This window comes from Strix uralensis, chromosome 4, assembly GCF_047716275.1.
Source record: "Strix uralensis isolate ZFMK-TIS-50842 chromosome 4, bStrUra1, whole genome shotgun sequence".
In the NCBI taxonomy this organism is placed as follows: domain Eukaryota; kingdom Metazoa; phylum Chordata; class Aves; order Strigiformes; family Strigidae; genus Strix; species Strix uralensis.
Window position 1 is genome coordinate 106745989 of NC_133975.1, and position 13933 is coordinate 106759921.

A 13933-nucleotide genomic window follows, 5' to 3' on the forward strand; every position below is an offset into this window, starting at 1 on the left:
CAAATCCCATCTGCTGCACTGCTGCTTTGGCTACATGTTTGAAATCCATCTGAAATACAGTTATTTTTCTCCTTCTTAAAGATTTTATTCCTAACCAAGCCAGGAGCTCAGAGGAACCTGACTAGTGGTTAGAAATCTGTATATAGGTGTTGCTCTAATTTGATGAAGATATATTTTCAATGTGTAATAGAGTCATTTACATGAAGCTTAAGACTGTCTGTGATCAGATGGTGTATGTGGAAACGGAAACAAGGCATTCCTTGAAATGCTGTAAGAGGAAATTGGTACAGAGGTCCTTGAAATATTGTAAAAGGAAGATGTGTGCACAGGTTACAGGAGTCACAGACCAGCCTCTGCAAAGAGGGGAATAAAGTCACCATTACATCTATATAATGTCTTACCAAGGAACAGTCATATTCTGCAGAAATGTATTAGCATGATTTTAATTCGTAATCAAATTGCAAGGTGAGAATTTTCCTCTAGGGTATAGCAGAGGAAAAAACCAAGATACAAACAAAACATTAGTGAATGCACAGCAATTGCACTAATACGTAACTGTCAGTTACAAGGCGTCTTTACCAGAAGGCAGGATACAAAGTGTTCACATTTAGGTTATTTAATTAGAACAAGTAATGGTTATAATCATTAGAATAATATTATCTTCCATGGGTGCTTAAATGAGTTCCCTGAAGATCCCTCATGACTGCATCATCTTCCAGGAACAAAAATACAGGCTCTCCAGCTCCAAATGCACAGATTCTTAAAACCAGGATGTATATACCACATCTTACCCTTCTCCAGTAACGGGACCGGCAGTCTCTAGTGAAGATGACTGTGTGTGAGCAAATGTGACAAGGAGACAAGCAACACAAGAAATACAGCTATAGTCAGGAAAAGAAACCAACACAACAGGCCTAGCTGCTCTGTGATTAGAAAACATGTTCTTTCTTCCTACTGACCTGTCTACTTTCCCTTCCACCCAGACCCACAGGATGCTGCGATGCAAAGATACATACACATGCTTACGTTTCTGCTTCTGCAGTTTCATTATATTACAGGACCTGTAGGCACGTTCTGTTAGCACAGTAAAAAGGCACCAACCAACTTTCAGGTATAACGGAACTGACGGCAACCTGGAGAATACAAGCCACATGCACAACAGGGACAGTTTTCAAGCTGTCAGAGGCACGGTGGAGGTCATCGTACCATACATGAATTTCTTTCATCAGACAAGCAATCAAATAAGCTTTCCTGAAAAATCCGTAGAAAGTTATTTCCCAATGTTTTGGAAGCTGCTCAACAGATGAAAGACTCACATTTTCAACTCCCAAACTTGCTGTCTTCATTATATGTAAAGTCACTTCTATGAGACATCCAAGGTCCCAGTTATGCCACTCAAAATGAGTACTCTGAGTAAGGTGAACTCAAAATCTTAACATGTAAGATAAAGAGGTAAAGAAAACTGCTACAAGATGTAGCCAGGAGTGAGTCACTAAGGCTAAAGATAAAGTGGAGACCAGAGTAATGTTCAAGTTCAGAGGGTCTGGAAAGAAACACAAATTAAGACCAATCTCACTGTTTGCCCTTTCAATTTGGTAAGGTTGTTTCATCTGTGATATAGGCTGTAGGAAAAAAATTGAGTTCAGCTAGCCAAAAAACACAGCAACAGAAAACTCAGACTGTGCGTTACATGAGCCTGCTTGATCTGCACAGAAACAGAGGTCCTTGAGAAAAATGGAGCTTTCTATTCATTCCCGAGGAAATGATGATAGTCAGGACAAAGCTGGAAAGTGCAGCATAGAAGGAGCAGGGCACCAGGAACAGCATCTGCAAAGGCTGATTTAGTTTCCCATAGTTGGCATAACCACAGCAGGCTTGGTAACGGTGGCATCTTCCTCTTTCCATTGAGAAATGATAGTTTTCAGCTGTGTGTAGAACTGCACTCCCTGGAGGAAAGGAGATGCACAGATCAGATGTTTGGCCTTACAAATTCCTCAGGTCTGCAGTAGTGGTGTATCAAACAATTTTTACTTTATCTACAGACGGTTGAATTTTCCTCTGGGAACAATTCCTGTCAGCCTGTTCCTTTTACCCGTTCCCCAAAGATTCTGGTTCTGTGAGAAAGCTTGCTACTTAGTTCTTGCTCCATTCTCAAATCTCCTAAAAAAAGTCTTTTTATATTTAAGGGAAAAAAAAAAAAAGGAATTGGCTATTGTAACATGCATTATGGTGGCTGTGATCGCTGGTTGGTTTTCAGTTTCCTGACTGAGACAGCCTCAAAGTCTCCTTACTAATGAGGTCTGATGACCATCTCCCCGTGGCCATTTATAATGTGACTTATCATGATTCAACCCAACAGAGCACTCTGAATCAGTAAGTTACCTGCTTGCCATAGAAATTGGTGTCCCCTCTGAAAGAAGCACGAGAGCCAGTGAAAGAGAACATGGGTAGAGGTACTGGGATTGGAACGTTGACACCCACCTAAACCAAAGGAAAGCCGCCATATTAATCACAAGTAGCAGATTGCAGAGCACTCTCCAAGCACAACCGCATTTTGTTTCCTTGAATCTGAGACTGGGTACTGTTGGCTGAGTAGTCAGTGATTACTCACTACAGCAGGATGGCTACCCACTGTAACTGGTGAGTACTAACAGCAACAATTCTAGCTTGAACATACCTGCCCCACATCCACTAAATGAGAATATTTCCGAGCTGTGGCTCCATTGGTGGTGAAGATTGCAGTTCCATTTCCATAGGGGTTATTGTTCACCATCTCAATGGCATCATCCAAAGTGTCTGCTTCCAGAACCACTAAGACAGGCCCAAAGATTTCCTCCTTGTAGCAAGTCATGTTTGGCTGCCAGGACAAACAGCAGAAAAAGCAGCTTGTATATAGGATATAATAAACCGGCTGTAATAAGAATATCCTAGTAAATAGGATATAATAAACACACATGCTGCTAATGCTCAGGATATTCCTAGGATCACCCATCATACCGCATTGCCACAGGCCATCCTTCGGTCTTCCTTGCCTTCTCACCATTTCCCATGCCTTGCCATCTATTCAGTCCACTACAGAGGGTGCCACTTTTCATCTCCAGTGCACTTTCTGCTCTTACTGCCTGCCTAACATCACTTACAGGTCTACTCTGACCAAGGCTGATTAAGACTGGGATTAATTCAGCATAGTTTACTTCAGTTCTTATTGACAAAGTGACTAGAAACTGCTATCCTTTCCAACACAGTGTCCAGGATTTATGTCTGGTAACTAGCAACGTCTGACAAATACAAAAACACCAGTTGGAGTGTACTTTAATCACTAACAGCAAATACAGCAAACTATAAAACATTCATTTGACAAGTCGTAAGTTTTACGTGGCTTACCATATTATTAACCACTGTATAAGAAAATGAAGAAACACAGAATCTCAGTGAAACTTTTACTTTTGAATATCCAACAGTATTTATGACATCACAGGGAAGTATTTTAAGATGTTTAATGAAAATAAGGCAAAATTCTGAGATAGATGGAAAGCATGAATTATATAATAGCATAAAATCAATAAAATCCTAACAATACAAAGTATAATAGCAGAATTATCAAGATTGGTTTGCCATCATGGAATCACTCACCAAAAGGCCCACAAGGAACTGAATACTTAAGTATTAAGGAAATCATACCAGCTAATTGCATGAACTTAAAAGGATGACTTTAGGTATGAAGACTCATGTGGATGTGTACCTGGTGAAGAATACTCCCCCATAATAGTGTCCATCTGTTGCACACTATGCGTTATATTGAGAGGCCGACTCAACAAAGTTGTGAATATATTCAACAATAAAGAGATTTTGTACCTTATTCTATATTATTCTCATCAGGATTTCCACAAATACTTGTTTCTGCAAGTCCTTAAACTGCAAACTGCAGAAATGTATAGTGGAGGAAGGAAAACTGCAGGTTTGGCTGTTCATCATACTCTTCCTTAGGCATCTGCTGCTGGCCATTACTACAGACAGTACACTATGCTCAATGGACATTTAGTTTAACACAGTACAAAATGCCCAGATCTTCTTTTAATTGGCTGCAATCCATTAAAGTTAAGATCATTAACCTCCTTCAGAGTATGTTGTGCTACTGCAAATTCTTTTATTACCTCCACAACAGCATTACAATGAGCACTTCATTGGAATTGTGGAAGGGAAGTCTGATTATTGATTACTGACTGATTTGGGTAACCCATTTTTCAGCTGACCTGCAATATACACTATCAAGCACTGGTTTTGGTCATCTTACCTTGACATTGGCAAGGATCGTTGGCCCAACAAAATTGCCATTTTCATAGCCCTTCACTTTGATATTACGTCCATCCAGAAGAAGGCTGGCACCTTCTTTTACTCCTTTCTCAATCAGATGGCAAACTCGTTCCTTAGCTTGGGGACTGATTAGAGGCCCTAGATCTGCTCCAGGCTGGTCTCCTGTGAAGAGGAAGACATGCCAAGTTTTTAACCCTGACAGCTTCCTCTTCACAGGCATCATGGAGATAACTACACTGGCAGGAAAAATCTGAAAATCCTGATGTTTCTGAGACACAGAACAAAGATTTGAGACATTAATGAACAGGAGCATGGCCTGCAACTGTCATAATCAAGAAAAAAGAGAAATTGTAAGCATAAGCATAGTTTTAGATCACTGCGAGGCCAAAATTCAATAACAGATTCTTCTCAGGAAACTTTTCCCCTTTGCAGGACTTTATTGAACATAAAGAAAAGTAATTCTCCTAGAACTAGTAACAGTCTAGTTTTTCCAAAGTACTTGTTTCCATTTTTCCTTTTTATTACAAGCTTACTACAAACTGGAAGGATCTCTAAGTGAGGTTGCTATATAAGTGGTAGGTTTGAGTTAAACACAGGTCATAACCTCAAAGCTCCAGTTAAAACAAGACCGATCTTGTAAACTCTGCATCACAGTCATACTGCCAAGCCTTCCTACATATTCCTAACTCCAAGTCTAGGGCTGTGTTTCCCAATGCAGATTATCTGCTAGCTCTTTCCCCTACACATCAAACCTATGGTGCCAATAGCTCCAAGGGACACGCCGTAGCATGGCAGATACACTGACCTAAAAAGCTACAGTTGTACAGAAGTGAAGCACCTTGTAAGAAATTACCAGAGTCTGTACCTGCATTTACACGTAGATTTTTGGCTCTGTCCACAAGCTCTGGCAGCCATTTCTGAGCTTCTCCCACTAGAATTGCTGTAGACAGGGCCATGCAGCGTTGGCCAGCTGCTCCAAAAGCAGCTCCAACCAGCTGGTTCAAGGTGTTCTCTTTATTGGCATCAGGCATCACCACACCATGGTTCTTGGCTCCCTGGAATATAACACATACACAGTCTCCCATTATTAACCATCCCAGCCCACTTCTTCTCTAGCTCTCTGGCAGTATCTTCATATATTAGCCACGACTCTGCTACCAACAGGCTGGCAAGAAAGGCAGCCTCATCACTTAACTACCAGTAGCAAAGTCTGCTTCTGCTGCTGAGCGACGTGGTCTCTAACATTCACAGGAGACAGAGGCAGTCTATGTGCTGAAGTGTGCTCCATTCAGAGGCATTACCATGTTGGCCTGGACTCTCTTGCCATTCCGGGATCCTCTCTCATAGATGTACTCGCCAGCCTGATTAGATCCCACAAAGCTGATTGCTCTGATATCCGGATGGTCACAAATGAAATTCACAGCTTCAAATAGGAAATAATACATTATAACTGTGGTGCACAAACGCTTCCTCTGTTCCCATCCCCACAGTGCTAAATCTATGTATCTTTCTTCTTATTGAAATTCTTGCCTCTGTGTTTCCTACATCCGAGTTCCCCCACTGCCTGTCTGGGCATCTCTTCACTAATTTCTCGGCACATGTGCTCCTGCTCCAGTCCTCACACTTGGCTCTCTGCTATCTCTTCAAGCTTTGGGCATCTCACAAGGAGCCTGAGCAATGCCAAAGCCAAGTTACTGTTGGCTATTTGTATCCTCATGTTCTGAAGCTACTTGTGTGCTGTAAAAAATATCATGTTAGGAGCTAGAATACTGGCATCCACTGTATATTCAGTGAGGCACTTAATTCTTTAGGCTTCCTTGGGAAACCAAGATGATTTATCTTCTTATTTCAGTTGGAGCTTAGGTCACTTAATAGAATTTGGGCACTTACATGCCTTGGGAACTCTGACCCCAGACCCCAAAATTTTGTCCTGAAAGATCTGGTGTAAGATGGCAGAGATGTCCCAGTCACCTCCCCTCACCTCCATCAAGAGGGCTGAAGTATCTGTCCAAACCTATCTAACAGCAGCAGTATCAGACTCTCCAAACAGTATCTCCACTGAACATACACCACAACATTTCCACACTCCAGCCATCTTCAAGAAGGGCTATTATTACCTTCATGTTGTCCATGGATGATATTCAGGGTCCCATCGGGGGCACCAGCATCCTGAAACAGCTTGGCAAGGAACATGAGTGCTCCTGGTACACGCTCAGATGGTTTCATCAAGAAGGTGTTTCCACAAACCATAGCCATGGGGAACATCCAAAGAGGAATCATGGCTGGGAAGTTAAACGGTGCGATTCCAGCACACACGCCCAGGGGCAGACGGTAGGTGTAAGTGTCCATGTCTTTAGTGATGGAGGGCATGGTCTCTCCCAGTATGAGGGATGTCACACTGCAAGCATGTTCAACCACCTCTGCAGCAGAAAGGGCAATACGCCACTGGATGATCTGTTAACAATTAGTCCCCGAACTCCCTTTTCACCACTGCCTTGACCCAAGTTTGTCTTCCAGCCTCTTTTCCCACACCTTACAACTCACTGTGCTCCAGAAAACCCTTTTGCTCTGCCAAGCACTGTGAGCTCATTGTGAATGGATTCTCTCGAGAGTGTTAGATGTCACTGTGATAGGAGCACAGACACAACAGCCACAGTAAAAGCAGCACAGGTATAGTATTATTGTACCACCTGGGACTCAACCTTAGACATCTGAGCACAAGTGTTCTTATCCCTTTACAGCAATTTGTAGTCACTCCTAGGAAAAGGAAGGATCTAACAACTTGGGAGTGACTTAAGGAAACTCTAAGTAACTTTTCAGGTTAGAGTTACAATTGCCCCTTTTCTTTCAGTAGGAGGTTATGAAGGGAGCTACATGTACAGACTCCCAGAGCAATCAGTTGCTCAGGAGACTTCCTCCCTTCCTATGGGTTCTCAAAGCCCCTTTTTTAACAGGAGGAGCCAGCAGCTTACGGAGGCCTCGGAACACATCTCCCTCAGCATCAGCCAGGGTCTTCCCTTGCTCAAAGGTGATGAGTTTTGAAATTTCTTTCTGAAAATGGAAAACACGAAGTTTATGAACATTAGAAAAGTGCCTGCCCATGAAATAGGATGCAGGGAAAAGACAGTTTAACAGAGAGTTGAACATCACAATGAACAGACTGAGCAGAACCTGGAAAAGCCTACACTGTCCGATTTGCTCCTTGTAGACAAGAAGCCAGTAAGCCACACAGGTGACATTTTAGAAAAAACAACCATGGGTTGGCTTGTACTCTATACCTTTCAGGTGTCACACCACAGACACACCGAAAATGCAGTCAAGGAAATCCAAAGACATAGTAACATACTTCTCCCACTTGTCTTTAGCAACTGGCACATTCTCATCAAGGCTGAAAGTTCCTCTTGTAGTCTTTTGGTAAAGGAGAAATGCAGAATAATTTTCCCTAAGAAGCACTGCCTCTCCGTCCCCATTTGATGAAGAGTGCTTTGCTACACCTCTTCATGACAGTGTCTCAGTTGGCTCCTCAAACAACACCTCATCAAGAACTCTGTAAACCCGGAGTCTCTCAATTTAATTCCTAAAGTCAACTGCAGTGCATTCAGCAACAGCGATCACACACAGTCGTGGTGTCTCACCAGATTGTCTTTGATGAGTTGTTGATAACGCAGGAAGATTTGCTGGCGACTCAAAACAGATGTTTCTGACCAGTTCCAAAAAGCCTTTTTGCAAGAAGCCACAGCTGCCTCCATCTCACTGGCTGTGGCTTTTGGTACACGGCCAACGACTTCATTTGTGGCCTGAAGGAAAAAACAAACTGCATCAAAACTCAACTTTTTCCATCTGTCCCTGCCAACCATTCAATGGTCCTTTCACACCACACACCTAATATCCTTGTTCTACAAGGAGCTGTACTTCTGAGGGGAGAGCACAAAAGAATCTCCCTCCTTAGTGCACACAAAAGGCCTGGGCTACAACTGGAAGTTCCGAAAACCTGCACTCTATGCAGCTTATATTAGGCACTCAGAAACCTGCAAATGCGGTGCTGATTTCCAAGCTGGAGTTGAAGTGACTTGCCTATCTTGAAGCTTTAGAGCGTATAAGGCAAAGGTTTCTGTGGACTGTGGTCTTTTCCCTCTGCACCATCTTGTCTCATCTGCTGTCCCTCTTGTGCATTAAATGAGGCAAAGTTCCTTTGGAAAAAGCAGTACATGACCGTGCAATTGACACTGATGTTAGTTTACCCAGACCACTAGGCCAAACTAAGATTTTTACAAGAAACCTTAGTTCTACAGTATTTTAACTTTAAAAGCTTGTCTTTGCCAGTTTAACCTTCTTCTAATGCACTTTTAGATACTAAGTCTGCTTTGACGTGACAAAAACATCAGGTACATCACTGAGAAACTACTCAAAACAAGAGAAAGAAAATTAAACAAGAACATTGGTTGCCACACACGGATCAAATAAACTTCGTGAACATGGCTTGCTGTTCTGATCACACCACAAAGCAAATCAAAATAGGGCTTTACAGAGAAGAGTTTTAGAAACTGCTGACCAAATACCTTCTAGGGGAGTCAGAAGTGTCAGAATTCTGAGTTCAATCTCATTTCCATTTGTCTTTGGTGGAGGACTCAGACAAGTACAAGTGCTACTAATCTAAGATTATTTTGCACTGAACAGCATCCAACCTCTAAATTCACTGTGAATATTGTGGCTCACAGACAGAAGGTCTCTGAAAGGAGAGGAGCTTCAGCTGTCAGGATTTTTTACCTTGGTCTGAGAGTGAAATCAGTCTCTACCAGGACTTCACATTCAGCTGGCATCAAATCACACCCAGCTGATTTCACATACAGGGTGAAAGAAACCCTTCAGAGATTTGACATACTGATCACAGAGCCTTTCTATGAGCAAGCAGAGTTTAACCTTCCTTTCCAGAGATCAGGGTTTTACTACACAGGAGATAAAGGAGGTCATCACTTTCCTAAGACTGACATTTCATGTAAAAAGGAAATGGAGAAGCAATTACACAGTGCTAAATTCATCTTAAGCTCCAAGTCTAAACCTTTCTCAAGAAATTTATGTACTTTCCCCTTTTGACAAATGCTTGAACAGAGGCACAGACCTTTGTTGCACAGTGATTGCTAATATATAAGCTGAGACCATTTCACTTACCGGGTTGTGGATATCAATCCATTCAGTGGTTTTGGACTCAACAAACTTCCCATCAATGAAGAGTTTGGTTGTTGGCTGTGGAGGACAAACACTGGACAGTGAGTGATCTTTGTCTCAAGGTGCCTAAATACCAGTGTGCCTTATTACATGCAAGCCTTCATCATTTACCGCTATGCTGCCCACTAGAGCCTAGATCCAGTATTTACAGCAAGACCCAGCTAACTGCTCAGGCTGAAATTTTTCATGCTCTGTCTCATTTTTCTCCTCTCTTACACCAAAATGGCCAAAATTCTTTCTAAAAGCAGTTATAGAAAAAATACATTGCTATGATTATGTTCAGAACTATTTCAATCTACTTGATCACTCAGTGTTTACTAAGTTAGAAAACTGAAAAATTGCAATCCATAAATGTTCAGAAGAAACAGTTAATAATTCACCTTGTGAGAATTCCACATACCCAGTGCACACTGTACTATGTGCTTCCTTCCCATCAAGCCACTAAGTAGGGTCATCTCTCCACCTCATAGCTACAGGCATAAAATTGGACCTTCCCCACTCCCCCCTTGGTCCTGCAACTAAGAGCAAGGAACCTGCATTTGCTGAGTTCACACTGACTGTCTTGGCAGGCAGCACAGAAAACAGAACTTTCCAACTCAGGTGCAGAGGAGAGAAAAAGAAAGTTTGAAATAAGGAGTTCAGGTAAATGTAGGGCACAAGGAAAAGCAGAGGTAGAAGCTGTAACTAGCACTGGATAGGCAACAAAACTTTATCATGAAGGAAAACAGATTGGGACTGTATAAATTAAGAAACTAGAGACTAAGAGTTGATACTGGGAGTTAAGGAGAGAACTAGGAGAAAGCAAGAACCAGTTAAGCACGCCACAAAACAGTGGCTGGGGAGAACAGATAAGAGGAAGGGGAAATGGATCTGCTGTGTGAAGAACAGAAATTGGACAGATCAACACAACTGGGATATAAACCCAAATATATCAGAAAACTGTGAATAAATTAGGATGTGGAATTATGAGAGGGAGATGAGGACTGAGATGCTATCCAAGTGTAACGATTCTTCAGAGGAAGAATCAGGAATATAAATGGCGTTGGATGGACAAGTAATGACAGTGAAAAGTGGATGAGAGTGAAAAACGTAAACAGCAATGAAAGTTGGGACAAGCTGAGAAAGCCTGAAGATGAGAAAGCTAGGATAAGAAATGTAAAGTAAGACTTTTAATGGATAAGCAAGACCTAGTGATTTGGGAGGTAACACCAGCAGTGAATCAAAAATAAGAAGTTGTTGATGATTATGTAGCTGGAATTACACTTGGGAAAGAAAGGCAGAAGTCTGTGCCTACAAAAACACAATCCCCTCTAGACACTGGAAGGAAGTGCAGGAAATCTGAGTCCTTGACTGTAAGTCTCCTGACTGTAAGAAAAGGTCTTTTAGTGCTGGTCTAAAGAAGGACAAACTCCTACTGCTATCAGTCACTCCATTAGCCCCAGTGCCGCATATCTGCAGTGGACCTACACGTGCTTTATGACCCACGTGGACTTCAGTGCAATGGAATTTGTTTTTTCCAAATTCCTTAAAAGGGATATCTAGAAAATTGCACATACAAAGGAAAAATATTTTAAGCAAGCTAGGAAATGCTGAACTAAGATTGATTGTACTTTTTCCATAAGCTCATCACCTTTTTTTCCTGTAAAGAATGCTGTGGGAACAAGGACTCCAGTGAAGCAGACTATTCAGAGAATCATGATTTAGCTGTTCAGAACTTGGAGAGTGTACAGCCATGGATACCAGAAGAAAAAAGGCACTACAACAGTTAAAGTTGGTCGATACTGCCCAAAGGAAATCAGATCCTCTCTCTGCCATAAATACAGGCCAGTCCACACAGCTTGAAACAGTCTTTTTTCCACACATTATCATTAGTCATATATATTCATTTTTGCTGATCTTATTGAAGAGATACGACACACGGTAAAAGAAATCTAAAAATTGGGAAAAAAATTGGCCGGTGTATATGTAGCACAATGCGTGGTACTTAAGGAACATGGAGAAAACACACGGGGACGCGATTAACTGCACTAACATACCGCGCTCAGGGGTACCTGCTGAGCCAGGCAGAGCTCGCTACAAGGGGCTATGGGAGGCGGTTCCCTGCGCGGCTGCACCGCGACCCGCGGAGGGAGCTGCCCAAGCGGGCACCGCTTAGCTCCGGAGGCAAACAGATCTGACATTGAACTCTTTTTCCTTCCCCCCTACTGAGCGCGGGGACCCTCCGTACCCCGGCAGTCCCACACGTTTGTTCCAGAAATACCAACCCGGAGCCACGGGGAGGGGAAGGGCGCTGAGCTGAGCTGGCAGCAACGACCTCATAGGAGAAGAGCCGAGGAAAGTCTTCGGCCGGCTGCGGAGGGCAGCGGCGGCGCCCGGGGCTTTCCCGCGCCCTCCCCCCGCCCGCGGCCTCTCCTCAGCCCCGGCGGCACCGCCCTCCGGGCCCCGCGGCCTCCCCCGCCCGCCGGCTCCGCTCCGCGGGACGGGCACTCACCACCGAGGAGGAGGAGAAGGAGGCGGCGGCTGAGGCGATCCAGGGGGCACCGGCTCTCCACGGCAGCTGGACGGGAGGGGAAGCACAGACCAGCCCGGTTCCTCAGGGCTCCCGACCGTCCCCGGTCCCCACCCGCGGGTCCGCCTAGCACCCGCCCAACCCCCGCCGCGGCACCATCGGCTACTCCCTGCTCGGGACCGCCCCACCCTCGGGGCCCCGGGGCAGGTGGGCCGCGACCCCCCTCCGCCGCTCGCGCCGCGGCCCCCCTCGAGCCACGGGAGCCGCCGCGGGAGCCGCCGCGGGGCCGGGAACCGCCGCCTCACCCTCAGCGCCACGCGCCGCCGCCCGCCCCAGGCGCCGCGCGCCGCCGCCGCCGCCATCCCAGCCAAGGGTCGCTACAGAGCGGCCCCCGACGGCGCCCCTCGCCCCGCCCCCGCGCGCTCATTGGCCCTCAGCGCACCGGCCTCTCCCGCTCCGCGCCCCCCGCCGGCGGGGCCCTCGCGGCCCACAGCCAATCGCCGTCAGCCAGGCCGCCGCCCCGCCCCCGCCGCCCCGCCCCCCGTGCCGGGCCCTGGATTGGACGCGAGAGCTAAAGCCGCCCACTGACCGTCAGAGCCCGGGTTGGCCACGGGCCGCCTTGCGGCGACGCCCCCTGGCGGTGGCGGAGAGAGCGACACGGGGGGGCCGGGGGCTGGTTTTCCTTCCCGCTCTCGGGCTCGGCCGCGGTCACGTGCAGGGGCGTGTCCCGCGAGTGGCGGCGGCGCGTCACGTGAGGCGGTCAAGATGGCGGCTCCCGCGGACGGTAAGGCGCGAGGGCCGGGCGGCACCGCTCTGCTCCGCTCCGCGTCCTGCCGGCGAGGTCTGGGCGGTGCCTCACCCCCTCTCTGTTGCAGGTGCTGACCTGGAGGCCTCGCTGCTGAGCTTTGAGAAGCTGGACCGCGCCTCCCCGGACCTGTGGCCCGAGCAGTGTAAGTCCGGTGGGCCCCAACCGTCTGTCAGCTGAGGGGCCGGGGGCGACCTTCCCCCCGCCCCTTCTCGTGGCGCGGCCCTTTCTCGGGCAGCTGCGTGCGCCGGGCTGGGCCCACAGGGGCCGGGCAGGAGGTTGGGGTGCTGCCGCCGGAGGCGCTTATCTCCCGCTGCCCTTCGTTTTCTTTTTCCAGTGCCCGGGGTTGCCGAGTTCGCCGCCTCCTTCAAAAGCGTGAGTGGTCGCTGCTTTGTTTTTCGCGTTTCCCCTCTTCCCACGTGGTGCTAGATCTGCTGTTGCCTCTTGTGGACTTTATATCTGTGTTCTATAAAGCGTACCACAATTATAGCTTTAGTATATGCTAGCATAAATCCTTTGTTTTTAATGTACTTTTATATATATATACACCTTATGCAACTTACTGTGAATGAGAATTACAACTTGGAGGAGATACAAAGTTTTAAACTTTAGGAAACCCCACTTTTTATACTGACTTTGGGTTGTGGGTGGTAGCGTGCCATTTTCAACTAAAAAGTCCCGAGAAAGCTGGAAGACAAGATTAAATGTGAAAATATCTTTACAGAGCACCTGGAACTCTCATATTTTGCTGTCAGTGTAACTAGTTTCCAATGAGATCAGACTCTTTTGTATAATTCTAAAAATGCACTTGTGTGAGTATGAACTTTTTTTTTTTTCAAAACAGCCTATTACAAGTTCTCCTCCCAAGTGGATGGCTGAATTAGAAAATGATGATATTGATATGTTAAAGGGTGAGTATGGACATTATGGGTAGGAAATAAGGTTGCTGAAGCAGATGGGAATTCAGCATGCACTTAAGTGGCTTAAAACACTTGTTCTTTAAATGTTCTGGAGGCAGCCCTGTGGCCTCAGATCTCTGGCCCTCACATTTGCAGAATCTCCAGCTTAGGAGTCTCTTT

At 45.6% G+C, this 13933-nt stretch overlaps 2 protein-coding genes across 7 annotated transcripts in view; one reads left to right on the forward strand and one right to left on the reverse strand.

The window, feature by feature from the left end:
• Window positions 1-427: 427 nt before the first annotated feature.
• Window positions 428-12463, reverse strand: ALDH6A1 (aldehyde dehydrogenase 6 family member A1). 3 transcript variants are annotated; one of them, XM_074868354.1, is made up of 12 exons: window positions 12355-12463; window positions 12032-12097; window positions 9484-9558; window positions 7950-8111; window positions 7287-7365; window positions 6432-6734; window positions 5616-5737; window positions 5180-5369; window positions 4295-4476; window positions 2678-2857; window positions 2383-2481; window positions 428-1946 (listed from the first exon to the last, which is right to left on the reverse strand). In XM_074868354.1, the coding sequence occupies exons 1-12, from the start codon at window positions 12409-12411 to the stop codon at window positions 1842-1844; spliced, it is 1620 nt and encodes a 539-aa protein (XP_074724455.1). In that variant the 5' UTR covers window positions 12412-12463; the 3' UTR covers window positions 428-1841. The 3 variants fall into 3 exon arrangements, with proteins under 3 accessions (XP_074724455.1, XP_074724456.1, XP_074724457.1); XM_074868355.1 differs by lacking the exons at window positions 12032-12097; window positions 12355-12463 and adding an exon at window positions 11805-11922; XM_074868356.1 differs by lacking the exons at window positions 9484-9558; window positions 12032-12097; window positions 12355-12463 and adding an exon at window positions 8343-8476.
• Window positions 12464-12663: 200 nt separating this feature from the next.
• The window catches only part of LIN52 (lin-52 DREAM MuvB core complex component), an 81244-nt gene continuing 79974 nt past the window's right edge, over window positions 12664-13933 (forward strand). For all 4 annotated transcript variants that reach the window (XR_012628915.1, XM_074868392.1, XM_074868394.1 and 1 more), the window contains exons 1-4: window positions 12664-12833; window positions 12925-12999; window positions 13192-13229; window positions 13699-13765. Coding sequence is in view for 3 of the 4 variants with exons in the window: in XM_074868392.1 (XP_074724493.1) it covers window positions 12815-12833; window positions 12925-12999; window positions 13192-13229; window positions 13699-13765 (199 nt within the window). In the remaining variant the exon portion in view is untranslated. The remainder of the gene's footprint in view (window positions 12834-12924; window positions 13000-13191; window positions 13230-13698; window positions 13766-13933) is intronic.